General features: G+C 31.5%; 1 protein-coding gene across 1 annotated transcript in view; it reads right to left on the bottom strand.

Annotated features, from left to right (window-relative positions):
- Nucleotides 1-975: 975 nt before the first annotated feature.
- Nucleotides 976-22793, bottom strand: part of LOC145303456 (uncharacterized) — a 320224-nt gene continuing 298406 nt past the window's right edge. Inside the window, exon 3 of the mRNA XM_080144794.1 lies at nt 976-2354. Within this exon, the coding sequence (XP_080000920.1) occupies nt 1928-2354 (427 nt within the window). The 3' untranslated portion in view covers nt 976-1927. The remainder of the gene's footprint in view (nt 2355-22793) is intronic.

Genomic DNA, 22793 nt, shown 5'->3' with positions numbered 1-22793 from the left:
TTAAATACATGCGAAATATAAAACTGATCCAATTATTTGCGAATGTGGAGGAGAGAACCATACCATGCAACACTATCTTGTCTGCCCTCTTCTACCCAACCGGTGCAGCTTTAAAGATATTGCGCAACCTCTACTTGTATATAAAAGACACTTTGCCTGTGTGTGTGAGAAAGAGAGAGAAATTTCCTTATGAACTCCAAAACGGCTAGACCAATTTTCTTTTTAATTTCATATCCTTAGATATTAAGTTGGTACAAAAATAATGTCGCTTTTTGACGTTCATATATATATATATATATATATATATATATATATATATATATAAACGACATTTTCTTGCACCAAGCTTTTGTACTGGAATGCGTCTGATAAGTATCAAAAATCAATAATCAAAAAAATCTGATTAGAGAAGGAATAGTTCAATTTTGATTAAAATTAACTCCCTTTTACAGCCTAACATTGAGAGTACATTTTAGAATTTTTTTCATCGCAAAAGCAAAATAGCGTGACTTATAAAATCAACAGTAGGTTCTTTGATAAGACAGGAGTGCGTTCGAAATCAATGTTTGCTTAGAGAATTGAAACATAGTACTTTACTTTTGCACCCGAAACCATTATATAAAAAATACATTTTTAAAATCAATATTAGGTTCTTTACAATGCAAGGTAGACGACAATGCATTGTAGATTAAGTCAATGTGGAGGCATATGGAGCTCCTTGTCCGTGCACCGTGGTGGGTTACTGACTAGAGCAGGCAATCAGTCGATTCGATTTCGGCGACAATAAAAGGATTGGCAGTGTGGAATATTCGTTAATCTTCATTTAACTTTACCCGGCATCTTCGGCTTTCAATAATGCAATAATGTAAAAAAAAAAAAAAAAGTGCAAAACTGTTGTATGACAACATGTTTCAAAGATATGCAAACATCGCCAGGAAACCAAAATCATTTAACTTTTTTTTCTTCTTAAAAATCTTTATTTCTTTTGTTTTACTTCCAAGGCACAAATTATTGTAAAAATTATATGCATTGCGAAAGATAATTGTGTCAAAACTGGTAGTATTTCTAGCGCCGGCGGGGGGTGGGGCAGACAATGAAAGACGCCAGTCATTGTGTGATATCAAAAAAAAAAAACCTTTTGTTTTAATTTTTCATTTTACTTTATTTCTATTATGTTTTAAAAGTTGTGTCCAAGCATTTCTGTCACAGTTTCTGTTTGTCGTTCTGTCACGCTTATGTTACAAATACCGTTTTTAAATGAGTCTAAGTACAATTAAAGAGGCGCGTCTCGACCGTTGGTTTGTCACACTTCGCTTTGAAATAGCATTTTAGATGAATCTACGCATCTCTATGAGAAGTTGGTCTGTCACACTTTGGTTTCCAATAACCTTTTTTATCATGAAACGCGTAGATTAAATGGACGTATCTTCAGAAAACACAATATTGTGTTTTTGTTTGTTTGTTTGTTTGTTTTTGTGCTTTTTGTTGTTGTTGTTGTTGTTGTTGTTTTTGCTTTATGCTTTGTTTTTTCTTTGTATTATTTTTTGTTTTTAGTTATATCTTGGTTTCTTCTTTTTTGTTTTTTTGTGTTTTCTTTTTGTTTTTTGCTTTGTTTTATTTCTGCTTTGATTTTTGCTTTATTGCTTCGTTGTATAAAACTGTTAATATCTTCATTCCAATCTGATCGAAACGGCGAATAATTGTTCAGTTTAACTCAATTCAATCGCTTCTCTACATTTTCTTTTTCTTTTTTTTTTTTTTTTTTTTTTCAAATAATCAATATTTTACAAATTGCGTAATTCAAAATCAACCAGCTTTTACTTTAGGTGTACCTAGAGGAAGAGAGAAAAATTTTGAATTATCAAAGATAAGCTTTTTGTTAACAATACGTTTCATTCCAAAAATTGTACCATAATGTCTTTATTGGTCAATGCAACGTAAGGCCAACCGAGGTGGGTATCCAAACACTTGATGGATGTCCGGGTGAGAAATGATAGTTTTGTGTTGGATTGGATGATGATTGGAAGATTGGGTGACCTGTGCCGGCAGCGGCGGCCGCAGCTGCGGCGGCTACTGCGGCGACGGTGGCCAAGTCCATAGATGACGGTGGCGACGACGGTGACGATGATGACGATTGAAGATAAGAGGGTGTGGTTAATGTGCGGCCATCTTGCAGGATGGAGGTACCCAATCCATTATCGGTCATCGCTGAGGAGGACAACAGACCGGCCGCTGTCCGTGGATAATGCAGATTCCAGTACGGGTTACATTGCACTATTTTCTGCACGGCAGCATAATTACCGGCTTCGGCAAGCAACTCGAGACCCACTGCCGACTGGCGTTTCCATTTCGTCCTGTTAAAATAAAAAAACAAAAATAAATCAAATTTAAAATGGTGTCGTAAATCCGCTTATAATTTTGTCAAAGATTGGAATAGATATAGCCTTTACTCTAGAACGTTTGGAAATTTCATCAATTCCAAAATTTATCCAAATACGATATTAGAAATGTGGACATTGGGTTTACTTCCGACAGCCTCGTAACTCGGACTTATATTTTGTCCTTTAATTCTCACATTCAATGGACGATGTTTCTGACAAAGAGAGAACAATTGCTGGTTTCTGTCTCGAAATCCATTCATCTAAAACTAATCGTTGGCTAGTTCCTCATCCTGAAGTAATGTTTTTTAGCTCAATGTTTTGTCTCAAGCGATTTCCAAATGGAAAATTAATAATAATAATTAACGCCGATACAAAATCATTATGAAGGTCAAAGATGATGGAAATATAAAAAAGACAGAACTCGACTAGAAGAGTGTGGAGTCTTGAGACCTTGCGGAGGCTTGTTGCCACCACAACCCCAGAGAAAAATAATGATCGTTGATAGTGGTAAATCAATTGTTAACGGCTATTGTGATAACGCCAAGTCATTTCCAAAGGTTATCGAAAGAGATGAAGAGTACTGGAAAGCTGGGGATACTTGTTGTTACCCAGACTCCAGGGAACATCACCATTTATTATCAGTGAGTTCTCACTGATGATGACCTATGTAAGAATTCCTAGTGAGTATTGAACAATAATAATAAACACATGGTCAACGACGGTGAAAAGAAGTGTTATTATCACACAAGCAGAAAGGCCCGACATACAAAATTCAACAGTAGTTTTTTTTTTATGAGACAAGGGCGCTTTTGAAATTAATGTTTTTGGTTAGAGCACAATTCAAGCATGATACTTGACTTTTGCATTTTAAACTATAATTCAAGCCATTATATATAAGATAATTTTTATAAAATTATCTGTAGGTTCTCTGCAGTGCAATGTAGAACACAATGTATTGTGAACTAAGTCACTGCATAAAGGCAGATATTCTATATTATTTATATTTGCGTAGAAAAGTTATAGTATACACAAACCTCTTTCTATATATATTCATGTATGCGTATTTTTTTTTAACATTTTGCCTACTAAACTCCTCTGTCAGTTTTAAGTCCACAAACATGAAACTTAATATATGCGAAACTATATATTTGTGTTTTAGTCGGGAAAAATCGGTGCAAAAGTGTGAAAATTAAAACAATTTAATTTGCCAGGTGAAAGTCGAACGGCGACATTATGAATATGCATGCGTAATGCAATAGCTATTGGTTCATGTTTTAATTTTAACCTTGCAGCAAACATGTCTTCATAGCTCAGGCATTAACATCAAAGAAAAAAGTAAATCATAAACTAAATGTTTTGGCTTCTATTCTCGGTGGTGGCGCAGGAGTTATTTTTAAAAATATTTTAATATTTTAAATCATTACTATATATTGGGTCCAATATAATATTTGTTTTTGTTTTTTTGTTTTGTTTTTTTGGGGGGGGTTAATGATAGTTACTAGTTAATGTGGGTCGGGGAGGGAGGGTAAACGAAACGGTAAGAGAAAATACAAAATAATAAAAAAGTGTATTTTTTATGAAAAGTGCATGTTTTTATGCTTATTATTACTTTTATTTATTTATTTGGGTCTGTCTTACTCTGCACATTAATTCGAAAAAGTTGTCGAAAAAAATATATAACAAATAAATGTTACCAAAGGCAAGATAAGTTACTTTTCTACCTAACTGGATAAGTTTTTAGTGTTTTTTATTTAATGTTTATTCGGTTCGAAAAACAAGAAAAGATGGTCGTGATATCTTTGAAGACCCCATAATCACTTCAGAATAAGAAATAAAATAAAATGGTGATAGAAACCCACCCAATAAATGCCACGGCAACATTTATTGGGTGGGTTTCTAACACCATTTTGTTTTATTTCTTATTCTGAAGTGATTATGGAGTCTTCAAGGACATCGCGATCATATTTTCTTCTTCTCTGGCAGCGTTTAACATTACTTGTTTTTTCAAACCTAATAAACATTTTATATCAAATAAAAACATTAAAAACTAATCCAGTTATATAGAAATGTAACTTATCTTGCCTTTCATAACATTATATTTGTTTTTTGACAACTTTTTCGTACCCCTGTGGATTGTAATACAAACCACTTATTTGTTCAGCTGAATGTTTTTCGTTGCCTGTCATTGGCGACATAAATAAATATCTTCTTTATTAAGCTATTAAATAGGCTCACTCGACACATATATGCATATATACAATTCTGTAGCGAAGCTTCAGCCGCCAAAACTAACCCATTAACTGTTAAATTCATGTTCATATGTAGCAGTAAAAAATCATTTTCACGTAAGGACGAAGGGAAATAACTCTGGAGTTACTTGTTGCATTCTTTTGAGATATATTAGTGTTGACTCAGATAAAATTAATGATTGTGAACCTAAAAACAATGTATATAAAATTAGATAGATATGTATATAAAGTGAATAAATTGATGTGTACACACACACATATATATATATACATATATACAGTAGCATATATATACTATATTGTTTCAAATTTATCTTTGATATCAATTTCTTTCCACGCATTGATAATTCAATCACACACACACACTATATATATATATATATATATATATATATATATATATATATATATATATATATATATATATATATATATATAGTGTGTGTGTGTGTGTGTGTGTGTGTGTGTGTGTGTGTGTGATTGAATTATCAATGCGTGGAAAGAAATTGATATCAAAGATAATTTTGAAACAACATATATATATATATATATATATATATATATATATATATATATATTGAGGGAATCAAACTAGAGTCTAAAGAGCAGGGTTTATTTCAATGTACTAGTAAATATATTAATACTATTAAAAGAAAACCGTGCTCGTTCTAATGTAGATATATGATCAGCTTGATAGGTATAGATATCTTAGAACTATTTTAATATTGAGTAAAATAATTCATAATTTTGAATTAAAAATCAGTTTCAAAAGGAAAACAAACAAAATCAATAGATTGTACGATCGTTTCGGAAACAATGTTTTATTGAAATGGACAATATGTCTTGAACAATTATTTGATAAAAATTATTTGAGTAAAATAATTCATAATTTGGAATTAAAAATCAGTTTCGAAAGGAAAAAAACAGTTTTAAAAGGAAAAACACAGTTTCAAAAAGGAAAAAACAGTTTCAAAAAGGAAAAAACAGTTTCAAAAGGAAAAAACAGTTTCAAAAAGGAAAAAAACAGTTTCAAAAGGAAAAAACAGTTTCAAAAAGGAAAAAAACGGTTTCAAAAGGAAAAAAACAATTTCAAAAGGAAAAAACAGTTTTAAAAGGAAAAAAAAACACTTTCAAAAGGAAAAAAAAATTTCAAAAGGAAAAAAAACAATTTCAAAAGGAAAAGACAGTTTTAAAAGGAAAAAAACACTTTCAAAAGGAAAAAAAACACTTTATAAAGGAAAAAACAGTTTTCAAAGGAAAAAACAGTTTCAAAAGGAAAAAAACAGTTTCAAAAAGGGGAAAAACAGTTTCAAAAGGAAAAACAGTTTCAAAAAGGAAAAAAACGGTTTCAAAAAGTAAAAAACAATTTCAAAAGAAAAAAACTGTTTCAAAAGGAAAAAAAACAATTTCAAAAGGAAAAAACAGTTTTCAAAGGAAAAAAACAGTTTCAAAAGGAAAAAAACAGTTTCAAAAAGGGAAAAAACAGTTTCAAAAGGAAAAAACAGTTTCAAAAAGGAAAAAACGGTTTCAAAAAGGAAAAAACAATTTCAAAAGAAAAAAACAGTTTCAAAAGGAAACTTATTTTCAACTGAAAATTATGAATCATTTCACTCAATTTATATGTGTGTGTGTGTGTGTGTGTGTGTGTGTGTGTGTGTGTGTGTGTGTGTGTGTGTGTGTGTGTGTGTGTGTTATTTTTCAGGCAATTATTATTGAATAGAACAAAGTGTTTTTGCTCAATGAGCTTTTTGTAATTTTTCAATTTTTCGATTTGTCGTTCTTATTTCTCGATCAAATCTGTGCAAGAAAGTTCAATACCTTTATCATCCGTTCTTTCTTTTGGTTGTTTTTTATTACTGTTTTGTTTAAAATCTGGATATTTTTGTAAATATTTCTTTTTATAAAATTACATTAAAATTTTTGGAACTAGTGAAGCGGCTCGTCTGTAAAAATATATACGTTTTTAACGTGTTAAGAACGTAGCTAAAATAATTGTACAATGGTTTAAAGATGTGATTTACAGTTTTTTTTAATAATTTATAACTTTACATTACAACATATATACAGATATACATATGTAACTATATGTGCATCTACTGATGAAACTAAGTTGGAAGTATTTGCAAAATCAACCAAAAGAAAAACAAAAACAAATAAAATAAGAAAAAAAAGAGATCCCCGTAAATTGCCGATTAAAAAAAAAAGCTTTTGTGGCTTTGTTTAGTTTATTTATGCATGCGCATAATTTTTCAAACCGGAACTCGTAAACCGGATGGACGGTTTACATGCCCAAGCAAGACGATTTGAGATAGATATATATATATATATATATATATATATATATATATATATATATATATATATATATATATATATATATATATAATTTCATGTATTCATATAAAATTTGATAAAGGTATATAATATTTATCGCTTTCCAATTTTTACTTCAGCAGGAATTATGTTTATACTTACAAACACTAATGTTTCCTGCTTCAGCAATCATTAGTGCAGGAATCCCGGATTGCCTCTGGTTAAATGATTTGAGCTTTGTAACGAAGCCACCTTGGCTCCTCTAGCGTTATTACTCTAGCGTCTAATATTAATAAAGCTTGACGTTAATTAAGACGGTCTATAGTGATCGAGCAAGAAAAAATAATGTATTTATTTAAATTATTTCCCTTATTGAAAAAATAAATTCTTAAATACTGAGCACTGTCAGGGAAATAAAATAAAATAAACTGTCAGCTGGCCTCGGTACGATGTCAGAATTGCTTCTGACATCGTACCGAGGCCAGCTGACAGATTTTTTTTTATTTCCTTGGCAGTGCTCAATATTTAAGAATTTATTTTTTCAATAAGGGAAATAATTTAAAACTATAAATACAGTTCATCGCCATTACTGGTCCTAGCGAAATTGGAAACCAGGACCACAATGGCTATATAAAAATATCTAGTTTTAAATAATTGTTTAATAGCTCCTTGTACAGCTTCGCCCTTTTAGAGAAAATGAAAATAAGCGTCTGAATTAATGTTAAAAGTCGGGTTCAACAATCCAGTTGCATTTGTTGTGTTCGCTTGATTTTTATCAAGCGAACACAACAAATCATAAACTTTACTTCTTTTTAATTTGTATTGCTGTTACGGATTGCGCAATAACAGATTTGATTTGAGTAAAAACGTTGACTTGTGACACGGGTTTGACTTGTGCGACCGGTGGGGCCGTTATGTCTCCATGCAGAAGATTCTGTAAAGATGAAACATGTCTTTAGATCATAAAAATGTGTATAAATCAGGCAATATGAATGAACAGTTTACCCGATAAAAGCAAGTGTAAACTACCTCAATTATAAATATTAATATTAATATTAATATATCAATCAAATAAAAAATTCAACACAAACACATTTGGGAGTAGAGCTTGCCATACAGAAAAGAAATGAAGACTGTAAATTAAAATTTGCAAGGAAATTTATTGTTCGACAAAAAATACTCCAAAAACAACTATTGAAGTAAATCCTAAATTAAAAATTGTTTTGGGAGTATTCTGTCGAACCAGAAATTTCCTTTGTAAACTTTAATTTACAATCTTGATTTTTTTTCCTCATATATATATATATATATATATATATATATATATATATATATAAGTGAAAGTGTCTGTCTGTCTGTGTGTCTGTGTGTGTACATTTCCCTACGCAATAACTCTGTCAATTTTTAGTCTACAGACACGAAATTTGATATACAGGGTACTGAGATTTTGGAAAATCGATGTGATTGGTTTTCGGCCAGAAATTTGGCTGTTAAGGGGTCAAAGTTCAACGATTTGACTTTTGAAAACTCTAGCAAACTCCTCCGATAATTTTAGGTCTAAACATTGAAATTTTAAATATAGGTTCCTTGGACATGGATCTAACTTAATAACTTGATTTGAACCCAAAACAATAAATTTTAAGGGGTCATAATAGGGATCAAGGTTAAAAACATTTGATCTCTGCTGTCTCTACCAAATTACTCAGATAATTTCTGGTCTAAACATTGGAAATTTTACATAAAGGGTATTCAGAGATAGAGATTTTAATCGATTTCGGTAAAAAAATTTTAGTTACCAATGTATGTATGTATGTATGTATGTATGTATGTATGTATGTATGTATGTATGTATGTTTGCGTGTCTGCCCAACACTTTCGACAGAGGCGACGGATTTTCTCAAGATCAGTATCGTTTTGAAGTTTGACCTTTCAGACGACAAATATCGAAAAATTGGCTAAAAACATTAATATCTTCACCTTAAACTGGGCACTTTTCTACAGGGGTCGCTTTTTTCGCCGATATTTTCGAAAGTCATCCTCTCCTTTCGGTTGTCTAGCCTTGATTTTAAAAAATTGTCACTTCAGGTTTGGCGGTAGTCATAGCATAGACGTCAGATTTTTCCCCGTTCTTTTCCTCCTCTGCGGTACACGTTCGAGCCTGCCTTCCTACTACCACTTTTTTTTTTCTTGCTCAACATACACATCCAAAACACCCGGGCAACGCCGGGCTGAAATGCTAGTATATATATATATATATATATATATATATATATATATATATATAGAGAGAGAGAGAGAGAGAGAGAGAGAGAGAGAGAGAGATTGTCAATAGTATTTTAAGAAGAGTCTATATATTTTATAATTTTCTGATATTTAATCAAGAATTCCTGTTTGCTCGCTAAATGCTAGTAGTCCGCATATAAAGGAGCTGAATTTGGTATTCATTCAACCCGATGGCCCTATATGACGGTTGTATAAATGGCACACCAACATATAATTGAAACTATTATAAATAAAATAATATATACATTATATATTAATCCATGTGGCTTATTCTTCATAAACATATTTTTATACTACTTCTAAGCTATGCCCATGTACTCTTAAAATAACTTCCAAAATCTATACGTAATACATACTATTGTAATATAAGTATAACAGAATTACCGTAGCGATTTTCACTATATGTTTTGTAAAATAGGCATTTTGTCTAAATAATTTTACAGAAAAATGAAAGTTCTCACTTCTTTTCTAATAGTTTTTAAGCCCTATGAGTTATTTGCGGGGAACAATTGAGAAGGTGAAAAAATGCTTTTTTCATTTTATTTTTTGTTGTTTTATTTTTATTTATTTATTTATTTTGTATATTTGGACTTGACGATCTTAAACACAGTCTTTCTTCTCTTATACATAAAAATGAAGAATTTTTACAGAGTAAAATTTTACGTAACACTGGCCGGTGAACCGTAAAATATTCCGGTGTAAAAAAAACTCTTCATCTTTATTTATAAGAAAAGGACTATTTTTTAAATCGGATTTTGTCGATTTTCGATACTTATCAGTATACTTATGTATAAAACATATCTAAGAACACTGCCAGACATATAAATTACCTTCGTGTGAAATTTGCACAAGATAAGCTCCGCCGTTTCGGGACCTATGAGGAGCAACTCACACACACACATAAAGTGACTTTTATTTAATAATAATATATATGTGTGTGTGTGTGTGTGTGTGTGTATGTGTTCATCCACGTACAGTACTGTTTCGCAGCTCATCAGTGCGGCTAGACAGGCAACTACCTCAAGCCAGGATTGAAACCCGACCGCCTGTACGACAGTCAAGGCTCCTAACCATTACGCTAATCGGCGGCTGCTGTGTGAGTCGTGAATAAACGATGTTTTGACATCGTTCGAAATACCTAAGCTCGATTTGTTTACACAAAGAGCGTCGTTTATATGCTAATGGTAATGCGTCACTTCTCAATATGCTCAACTCAAGATGAGCAGCACTATAGTCATCCACATACAGTACTGTTTCGCTGTTTCACAGCTCATCAGTGCGGCTAGACAGGCAACTACCTAGAGATAGATAGATAGATAGATAGATAGATAGATAGATAGATAGATAGATAGATAGATAGATAGATAGATGTGTGTGTGTCTGTGTGTATGTGTGCCAGTGTGTTTTAAATCCCCGAAACAATGTTTCATGGTAAACAACTGATGATCCCTTTAAGAACATTCGTACAATTGTTTGTTCATGTAATTAGAACTATGTAGCGATGCAGGAAATTGATTGACTTACCGACATAATAAGTTTTCAACAAAGGACATTTCCATTTCTTTATTTTCGTTATAACTTTTAAGGTTTTAAGTAAACTTCCAAGAATATATATAGTCTTGGAAGTGTTTAACCTTTAAAACTATGAAAAAAAAAAAAAAAAAACTTTATTTATTTTTTATATTTTTTATCATTCGTTAGAAAACTATTTAGTCAGTAAGTCATTTAATCACCAGCAATCAATGCATCAACTTGCTCTCTTGAATTCATTATAGTACCAATAATAATTTAAGGGATCATCAGTTGTTTGCCATGAAACACTGCTTCGGGAATTTAATATATCTATGCCCGGTCCCGAAACTATGCCTGAACCCAGAGTCATCATCTAATAGAGGCGTTGATGAAAGAAGCGGTGCACGTAACAGTCATTGCATGAACCTTGTGTGTGTGTGTGTGTGTGTGTGTGTGTGTGTGTGTGTGTGTGTGTGTGTGTGTGTGTGTGTGTGTGTGTGTGTGTGTGTGTGTTTGCTATTTTGTTTTTTGGGGGTTTTTTTTGTCATTTTCTTTCTCTATCTTTTAATTCTTCATTTACTTTTGTTCGTCATTTTTCTCCGATACCATTTTAATTTGCTTGCTCCCTTCTTTATTGTAATATGTTTTATCTCTTCTTCTTCTTCTTCTTCTTCTTCTTCTTCTTCTTCTTCTTCTTATTATTATTATTATTATTATTATTATTATTATTATTATTCCCCTCCCACATCATGCCCTCTCATCCGTTGACACAACACATCCATTTTCACAGCGTCGACAATTGCCGTTGACAACCGATCATAAAGTCAATTTCTTTACATAAAGAAAACGAGAATAAAAAACAAGTTCATTCTTTTGCGTGATTATATATACATATATATTAATATATATATATATATATATATATATATATAGATATATATATATATATATGTGTGTGTGTGTGTGTGTGTGTACATATATATATACATATATATATATATATATATATATATATATATATATATATATGATGAGAATAATGGAAATAGTATTCCAACGAGATAGAGGTATAGATAAGGAACAAACGAAGTGTGCTTCTTTATGTGTTCATCAACGTTTCGTCTTTATTGTAAGACTTCTTCTGGGTGGATGAAATTAAGAAAAAAAAAGATTTAATGAATTTCATTCACCCAAACGTTTTGCAATAAAGACGAAACATTGACGAACACGTAACTTGATTTGTTCCGTTTTTATTTTCTCTGTCTCTCTCTCTCTCTCTCTCTCTCTCTCTCTCTATATATATATATATATATATATATATATATATATATATATATATATATATATATATGATTTTCAGAATGTGAGAGATTGTATATAATAAATTCCACAGCCAAACAACGTCGCAGCTCACAAGAGCCATGACAGTCAAAGAACCGGAAGTCCAAGACTCGAGTTTCGCCCTCATTCGGGCACATCAGTTAGACACATCCGAACTCAGGATTCGAAACGCGAGCCTCTTGCATGCAAGACAAGCACTCAACCAACTGAGAAAACGCCCTGCACACAAGAATTTCTATTAACCAACACAGATCAAGCAAGCCGCGCCGAAATCCGACTGTGAAATGAACCTACTTCTTCTCAACAAGGGACGCGGTAATCCAACCAGCTAATAACCCCAAGCTGATGTCTCACAAGTAGGAGTTTTAACTCGAAAGGACGATGCCATCCAGCAATGCTAACCAAGCGAGCAACTTATGATAGGATAAAATGCTTTTTTTTTCTATTCTTTCTACTTATGTCTATTTGAAGACATTTTGGTTTCAGTCAAGGTAGCTGTTTGACGTCATGACGTCAAGATTCAATACACTCCCTTTTTTTTAAAACACCCCAAATTTGAAATGAGTACTTATTTCTAACATTAACATATATATATATATATATATATATATATATATATATATATATATATATATATATATATATATGCGCGCACAGACACATACATATATAAACACATAGATATGTAAACACACATATGTATATATATATATATAATTAAACTAGTAATTTCACTGTTACATTAAAATACATTCAGCTCTTTAGACTATTGTTCTAATCTCCTTTATATATATATATATATATATATATATATATATATATATATATATATATATATATATATATATATATATATATATAGCCGGATGTTAGGATATTTAAAAAATAATTGTTAAAATGTCAACGATATTCCTCGCGGTGGGGATTCGCCTAGAGATTTGTTCCTTGCTAATGGAGTCAGAGATTGCTTCGTAACCGAATCTCTCCACCGGTAGTAATCGTATTACCCTTCACTGATGTAACAATTATATATATGGTGTCCAAAAAGTAACTAAATGTTTTAAAATCTTTTTTATTTAACCATTAATATTGTTTTTTTTTTCTCTATTTCAAATTTCAGATATTTTACAGATAATATTTTGGAAATTTGTCATAGATAATTATAGCATTGAAAAGCATAGGCAAGTTGTAAAATTGTTTTACCAAAATCAGGCAATGTTTTAAAGACAACATTAACTCTCGCTATGGCAATGTCAAATGGCCACCACGTTCCCCAGACTTTACTAACCACGACTTCTTCTTGTGGGGATATCTTAGAGAAAGAATCTATGTTAACAAACCCCAAACCCTCTGAGAATTACGGAAAACACCCGGAACGAAATAAGGGAGTTTAATCACAATCCAGAGATTTTGCAATCTGAAATGAATGTTTTGGAAAGAGCACAAATATGCGAAGATGAAACTGAGCAAAATTGAAAAGACGTTAATTTTTATAAATAAAGATTGTTTGAATTTTGTAGTTCTTAAAAAATATTTTCCAATGTCTAAATCGGATTGTGTTTAAACTACAGAAAGATAAAGAATCTATTTAATTTCAAAACTCTTCGGTGACTTATTATTAAACATTTATGTAAATATTTTTATTTAAATATTTATTTAAGTATTTTTATTTAAACATTTATTTAAATATTTTTATTTAAATACTTATAGAGATATTTTTATTTAAATATTTAAATATTTAGATAGATAGATAGATAGATAGATAATGAAAATGATAGAAATAATATTCAAAGGATATGTAGAAATGAAAAAGGAACAAACCCAAATTATTTATCTGTTCATCAACGTTTCATCTACATTTCAAGACTTGTCATGATTGATTTGAAGAAATATAATGCAAGTACATTATACTAGCGTAATTAACCGATGTTGCCCGGAATTAAATGAGGATAAGTGAACGTTTCACACCATATTTTTATTGTCACTGAAATAATTGAAATCGTCCATTTTACAATCAAATCGATTGTTTTAGTTGGGAACCCAATGCGGTGCACCGGAAGGAAACTTCACATGCATTCCCGCAGTGACTTAGTCCATAATACAGTGTATTCTACCTTGCACTGTAGAGAACCTACTGCCGGTTTTATCAAATTATTTTTTTATATAAGTACTTGAATTTAAGTTTAAAATCATTGTTCGATTGTGCCCTAAACAGAAACAGTCATCAAGATCAAAATAATAATAAAATCAAATCAAGAGTAAATTCTTTGTTAAGACGGGTCACCCGTCTTAACAAAGAATTTACTCTTGATTTTATAAATGTAGTATTGTTATTGCTATATATAATAGCTTGATTTAAAGTTTAAAATGCAAAAGTCAAGTATCATGGTTCAATTGTGCTCTAAGCAGAAGCATTCATTTCTAACGCACCCCTGTTTTATCAAATAACCTACTGTTGATTTTATACTCCAGGTCCTTCTGCTTGTGTGGTGATAATACTTCTTAAATACACTTGTGATTTTGGGTTTTATAAGGTGATAAATGTGTTCTAAAATCGGATTGTTCAATGTTTTAATTGGATTTTTCTATCATCGATTAAAGATTTTCGCTACTTACCACACGCAATCTGATAGAGTGATCTATCTAAGAACACTCCCAGATATATAAAGTTTATTTGTATGAAATTTCATAGGGAACGAACTCACAAACACACACACACACACACACACATACACACTCACTCACTCACACACACAAAGCGATTTTATATATAAATAGATATATTTCACATATGTATGTATATGTGTGTGTTTGTGTGTGTGTGCGCGCGTGTATGCGCGCGTGTGTGTGTGTGTATTCAGAACACTCTGTATATGTACACATATCTTACTGATAAAATGCTATTTCTTTTTCTATTCTTTCTACTTATGTCTATTTGAAGACATTTTGGTTTCAGTCAAGGTAGCTGTTTGACGTCATGACGTCAAGATTCAATACGCTCCCTCTTTTTTAAAACACCCCAAATTTGAAATGAGTACCTATTTCTAACATTAACTAATTCTTGTCGTTCAAGTTTCAAAGTTAACAAGAAAATAATACACATTAACTAGAAATAACACAACTGTCTTAAATCTAACGAGACTAAATGTGCAAAAAAAAAAATGGGTAACCGCGTTGTATTATAGCAAAACATTCTATGACTCTATTGAACTCAAACGATTTAATTTTTCACATACTTTCGTTTTACGCACCCCCCCTCCACTTTTGAAGGTCGTGCAGTTATGATCATGCAGAAACGGACTAAGGATACGGAGGAATTTTTTTTTTTAATCAATGTACTGTAGTAGCCTCCTTATTAATATGATACTGATCCGTGTTATATATATGTTTTTTGTCTCTCAAATTGATCATTAAGGAGGTCAATTTCGAATGGGCTGAAGGTTACCTCTGATGAACCCTACCAGCAGTGCTCAGAATCCTGGCAGAGTAGAATGGGGATTCACATTAGAGTCAGGGTAAGGGAACGTTGAAGCGGAAACCATGATGTTGTTTGATTGCTTAGTCTAAACCGCTTGTTAATATTGCGCTAATACAATTTAATGTTCGTACATTATCACCTTCCACTCCCGTTTTGAAAGACGGAATTGACCAATCGCCGAAGACACAATGCAAAACATGTATTTTTTTTTTTTAATTTCATCTCATGACGTTATTGTGTTAAACATGAAACTCAGACTAAAATCAACTTTTTTTGTCCTTCAGCATAGGATCACTGTGTCTTACCTGATGAGCCACGGTGACAGCGAAACATTTGTTTGTGGATAACTATATATATATATATATATATATATATATATTGAGTAAGATGATTGATAATTTATGATTAAAAATTTACTGATGAGGAGACTTTGTTTCAAAAAACTATATGATAAAATTATTGGCCAAGACTTATTGTCTATTTCAATTAAAACATCGTTTCCGAAACGATCGTACAATTTATTGATTTGTTTGTTCTTCCTTATGAAACCGATTTTTAATTTTAATTATTAATTATAAATTATAAATAATCTTACTTAATATCAAAATAGCTCTAGGATATAATTGCCTATCCAGCTTATTATATGTCTGCATTACAACGAGCACTGTTTTATTTTATTTTAATTGTATTAATTTACTAATACATTAAAATATACTCTGCTCTTCGGACTGTTGCTCTAATCCCCTTAATATATATATATATATATATATATATATATATATATATATATATATATATATATATATATATATATATATATGGATTTTTTTTTGTATTGATATTCATATTAACCCCCCCCCTTTTCTATTTATTTAAAAAAATACAACTTTATTATATATGGGTCGTGGAGTTGCATTAATTTTGATTAATTGTCTATTAGTTGTTTTCGGTTTTCTCATGTAATGATCATCTTTAGTTAACTTTTACGTGTAATTATATTCATGCAGATATTCTACATGATTTATACTTGCGTAATATTTGCGTAAAAACGTTATAGAAAACACAAACCTCTTTCTATATATATATTCTTTCTATATATATTTGTGTATGTGTATATATATTTGTTTAAAAAATTTTGCCTGCCAAACTCCTGTCAGTTTTTGGTTTACAGACATGAAACTTAATATATAGAGTATTGAAACCCATGCAAAACTTTATATTTGGCTGTTAGCCGGGGAAAATCAGTGCATAAATGTGAAAATTAAAGATGGACTTTCTCTGGTGAAGGTCAAACGGCGGCATTATAATATGCATGCGTAACGTAATAGCAATTAGTTCATGTTTTTAGCCTTGCAGCAAGCAAGTCTTCATAGCTCAGGAATTAAGGTCAAAAGTGGAAGTAAATCATAAGGTAAACGTTTTTGTTTCAATTCTCGGTGGTACGCACGAGTCATTTTTTTTAAACTCTTTAAATCATTCATATATATTGGGTCCAATATAATATAATAATAAATATGAAATGTGTATTAATCAAGATATCATATTCAAGCGTATTTAACAACTGGGCAATGGGCAATGCCGGGTGGCCTGCTAACATATATATATATATATATATATATATATATATATATATATATATATATATATATATATATATATATACACACGCAGATTTCATTGTTGATTTTTTAAACGATAAGATTAGCGTCTCCACCTTGGAGACCGGAGTTTTTTTTTTAGAAAATCTCCTATTTTTTTATTTGGACGTAAACAAATAATATTTTACTTTATTTATTTATTATTTTTTAAAAACAGTAGTTTACGTACATGAATGTTTCGGGGCCCTATCCCTCTTATTATTTAACATGTAACAATATATTTATATATATATATATATATATATATATATATATATATATATATATATATATACTAGCGGGGATACCCGGCGTTGCCCAGGTGTGGAGAAGTTTTATGGTAAGGGTATTGATCACCGGAGCCCCCCCCCCCAAAAAAAAAAGAAAATGTTTCAAAACCCCCGAAAAAGATATTTCAAACAAAAAGAATAACCAACTCCCTAAAAATAATATGAATAACAGCGAGTACCTACAAAAAAAGAAAAAAGTAGTAAGCAAGAGGAAAGGAAGCGAAAAAGCAAACGTTTTAATCGCCTCGTTCGCCATGAGATACGACATCGCTGCCGTTCAAATTAAGCTTACTTTGCAAAAATGTCGAGGAAAAATTGAACTCATCCTTGTAAAAAAGGGCCCAGTTGGTGAAAGAATGAATATCTTGGGCCAATTTTTGGATATTTGTCGACCGAGAGACCGCGCTTTCAAACGATACCAATTTTGTCAGTGTTGGTTACGTGTATCGAAAGTTTTAGCGAGACATACAAACATACATACGCACTAGTGTGGAGACGATTAATCTGATCTGCAATCGAAAATCAGAAAAGTCGAAACATTTGGGGGTATTGAAATCGGTATCGGAAAAATGTGTGCGTAATTTTCGATGCCAGATCTTAATTATTTTTACTTGATTTTAATTTAAACAGAAATCTTCCACAGTTGGTAGTAATAATAAAATAATAAATATTTATTGATTTTAAAATACCAGTAAAAGTAAAATCTGTTGATCATCTTCCACAATTGTATTTTTATGCTTGAGAAAATATCTGCACATATTACATGTGTTTGTACAGTAATCTGAAATAAATAATAACTCTATTGTTAAATATTTAGTGATTCATAAAGAATCGGAATCGATAATTGTATCGGAATCGGGAATTTAGTACGGAATCGCCAATTGTATCGGAGTCGGTAATTGTATCAGAATCAAAAAAATATTAGTATCTTCCTATCACTGATATATATATATATATATATATATATATATATATATATATATATATATATATATATATATATATATATAGCATTTTCTCTACTCTTCTGATGAGAAGCATTAAGCTTCGAAATACCATGGTATAAAGAGTCCTCACATATCCAACACCCCTAATTGATGTATACCCTTATTGAATAAATGAATAATTCTATAAATATTAGTATTTATAAACTCACTGAAGCATAGTTTCCAGTGCCTGCTAAGTTTGGTAGAAATCTAATCATTAGTTTCTAAGTTTACAGAGTATAAACAGTGGGGAAAAAAAAACAACGCGGTGTCTTTATTATTGTTATTATTTATTTATTTGTTTATTTATTTATTTATTTAGCAATGGCGTTGGACCAAGACCTAATCATAAGAATTGTAAAAGAGAAGAGAAAGAGAGAGAGAAAAAGAGACAGTGAGTGAGTGAGTGAGTGTGTGTGTGTGTGTGAGAGAGAGAGAGAGAGAGAGAGAGAGAGAGAGAGAGAGAGAGAGAGAGACGCCTGAAAGGTAATTGTCATCATTAGGCGAGCCATGTGGAAACCCGTTATTATAGAAGGGGCGTGTTTTACCGACCTGGGTTGTAAGAGGCTGCTTCATTGAAGCCGACATACACCCACCACCACCTTCACCCTGGCTATCATTCAGTCACCCCCCACCTCCACCCACGTTGGGCAAATGCTTTTGTTTGTGTCTAGAAAAAGAATACTAATCAGTGTGACTAGTCGCAAAACAAAGACAACGCCACGACAATATCAAATCAGTTCGCGAGCGTTGAGGGGGGGGGGGTTATTAATTGGGAAGGGTACGTCGATGTTACCACAGGTGGGATGGGAGAGGAGGGAGGTGGTTGGTGGAAGTTTATAGGGGATCACTTAAGAGTGACTACTGACCCATGGCGTATGACGGCGGTGACGACGGTGTTGGAGACGCCCGCGCAACAGCGACATAAACAGAAAGGAGAAACAAACAAAAAAACACAGTGGTGGCCGTTCCTCTTTGTGGGTATTTTTGAAGACGAAACGAACAAACTACTTAGAAGATAACACGAGTACAAATAAAACTCCCCAGCCCCGGGGTGCCTTTATTATATATATATATATACATATATATATATATATATATATGTGTATATATGTATATATGGATGTCTTCAAGTCCAACGTAAACAAATTCCTGATGAACCGCCCCCTTAAGTAGACACTTTATTAAATCTCCAGTCTCCACACTAACGTACTGTATATGCAATAACCCTTATCCTGAGTGGCTTCCGGGCCTTGATAAGTGGTGATCATCTTGTAAAATATATATACAGGGTACCCACAAAGTCTGGCTGCATAATGTAGCCAGACTTTGTGGACACCCTGTATATATATATAGTTATAAAATATATATGGCGATCAAGCTACACAGAATATTCCGCGTTTCATCCACGCTAGGCTCTAAATACGTATTGAGCACTGTTGAAGCAAATACTTAGTTTACGCATAAATTCATACTTTCGTATATTAATTTATGTGACTAAAAGAAGTAGTTATATATATATATATATATATATATATATATATATATATATATATATATATATATATATATATATATATATATATGGGGATAATAATCGGAATCGGGAATAAAAAAAAAATCAGAACTTTTTAAGATATCGGAATCTGTATTTTTCCAATGCCAAAAGCATTGGAAAACAAGCACTTCTTTTATAATTTACTAGCAGTTCAGCCCGGCTTTGCTTGGGCCCTATGTACTGTTCATAACTTTATGTGCATATATATATATATATATATATATATATATATATATATATATATATATATTAAATGTTTGACTTATGCCCAGGTAACCTACATTTAAAATTTCGAATGTTTAGACTCAAAATTGGCAGAGGAGTTTGGTAGAGTCTGCAAAAGTCTACTCTTTCAACTTTGACCCGTTGGCAGCCAAATTTTCGCCCGAAAACTGATTAAAAAGCTTGCTGCATGTCTGAATATACTTATGTAAAATTTCAAATATTTTGACCCAAAATTGGCTGAATAGTTTGTTAGACACCGCAAAGATTAAATCTTTGGAATTTTGACCCCTTGGCAGTCAAATTTTGACCAAAAACCGATTAAAAAGCTTGCCCTATGTCTAAATACACTTTATGTAAAATTTCAAATATTTAGACCAAAAATTGTCTGAGTAATTTTTTAGAAATCACAGAAGCCATTTTTTTTAAACTTTGACTCCAATTTTGACCTTTCAACATTTATTGTTTTGAGCTCAAATCAAATTAAAAAGTTTGGCCATGTCCAAGTAACCTACTTCTAAAATTTCAAGTGTTTCGACCCAAAATTAGGGGAGGAGGTTGGTAGAGTTTTCAAAGGTCAAATCCTTAAAAATTGACCCCTTGACAGCCAAATTTCTGGCTGAAAACCGATTAAAAAGGCTTTTCCAAATCTCAATACACCTGATGTCAAATCTCGAGTCTGTTGACTGAAAATTGACAGAGTTATTTGGTAGGGAAATGTGCACACCGATACAATTTCACTTTGTAGATATATAGATTGATTAGAATACAAACTTTTCTTTTCGTTATTTTTATTTGTTTCTTTTTATTTAAAACTTAATTTTCCATAGCCACTACTAATGATGAGAAAAAAAAACCCAAACATTTATTGCTTTAAAATTATGAGTAAAATTAAAATATATGGATAATCACTGCAAGTGTATTTTTTACATTTGTAAAAAATATGTGAAAAAAAATATTTTTAGAAATTTTTAAAAATTAGAATTTGAATCAATAATTGTACCGTTCATTACTTGCAGTATGTTAAAATGTTCAAGTCTTGACAGCATCTGTTTCGTAGCGCAGAAACAATCAAATAATCATTATGACAATGTTTTAATATTTTCCGCCTTGATTCATTAACTTGAAAAAAAAAAAGAAATATATATATATATATATATATATATATATATATATATATATATATATATATATATATATATATATATATATATAAAATAAAAATTACAATTAAATTTACCAAAATGATTCAAGATGGTAAAACTAAAGTATATTATAAATATTAAAGAATTAATACTTATAAAGTAATATATATATATATATATATATATATATATATATATACTATTATTTAACTCCTTGTTTAAGCATTGCAATATATCTAACTTTCATTTTCATTATTGCTGTTGCCTTTACTATTATTTAACTCCTCGTTTAAACATTGAAATATATTTTACTTTCAGTTTTATTTCCAACATTAAATTTTATTAACCACTGTTTTCTCTAACCGCCATATCGAGTTACCAATTTTTGTGATGGCTTCTAATTTAAATGCTTTTCCCCTATATCTGCCATCTTATGTATGTATGTAAGTAGGTAGGTATGTATGTATGTATGTATGTATGTATGTATGTATGTATGTATGTATGTATGTATGTATGTATGAGTATATATGTGTATATAGGAGTGTGCATTTGTGTGGGAGAAGAAAAGAAGAGACACATGGACACACAGATGGACAGAGAAATGTTATGCCCAAAACAATCTGAAATACAAGAGGTTTACACTGATATTTTAATATGTTTGAACAAAAATAGGAAGAAATTAAGGAAATGAAGATAAACATAAAAAGAATATTTTAAACACTTTATAAAAGCCAAGTACGTCCAAGGATGGAATACTGTTGTCATATCTGGGAAGGAGCTGCTAAAAACAGCCTATCCTGCCTTGACAGAGTACAAAATAGACTTCGTGGCTTAGTGGGGGATGCCCTTTTCTCTACCCTGCAACCTCTCTCCCACAGAAGAGACGTTGCGAGCCTATCCTTGTTTTATCGTTATTTCCATGGCAGGTGCTCGTCTGAACTCCAATTTCTGGTCCCCCCCCTCGCCAATCTTTCACGAAAAAAACCCGTCTAGCTGAATCCACTGTCAAAAGTTTCCCCCACTCTTTATCTGTGCCTAAATCAAAACGCGGATTCCATGAACAAAGCTTCTTTCTTAGAACTGCACGCCTGTGGAACTCTGTTCCGTCTGCCTGCTTCCCACCGGACTACAACTTGGATGTGTTCAAGTCCAGCGTTAACAAATTCCTAATGAACTGCCCCCTTAAGTAAACACTTCATCAAATCTCCACACTAACGTAATGTACTTGCAATAACCCTTATCCCTGAGTGCCTTCCGGGCCTTGATAAGTGGTGATCACTGTAAAAAAAAAAAAATACCAAAAACTTTTTCAAGTACAGGATGTCCAAAAAGTCACTGAAGGGTTTTGATCTTAAATAGATTCTTTATTTTTGATGACATATGTAGTTTGAACACAAT

The sequence above is a fragment of the Euprymna scolopes genome, chromosome 19 (genome assembly GCF_053919585.1).
Source record: "Euprymna scolopes isolate OS-2025 chromosome 19, ASM5391958v1, whole genome shotgun sequence".
In the NCBI taxonomy this organism is placed as follows: Eukaryota; Metazoa; Mollusca; class Cephalopoda; order Sepiida; family Sepiolidae; genus Euprymna; species Euprymna scolopes.
The sequence above is the reverse complement of the archived record's forward strand: the minus strand, read 5'-3'. Positions and strand labels throughout refer to the sequence as shown.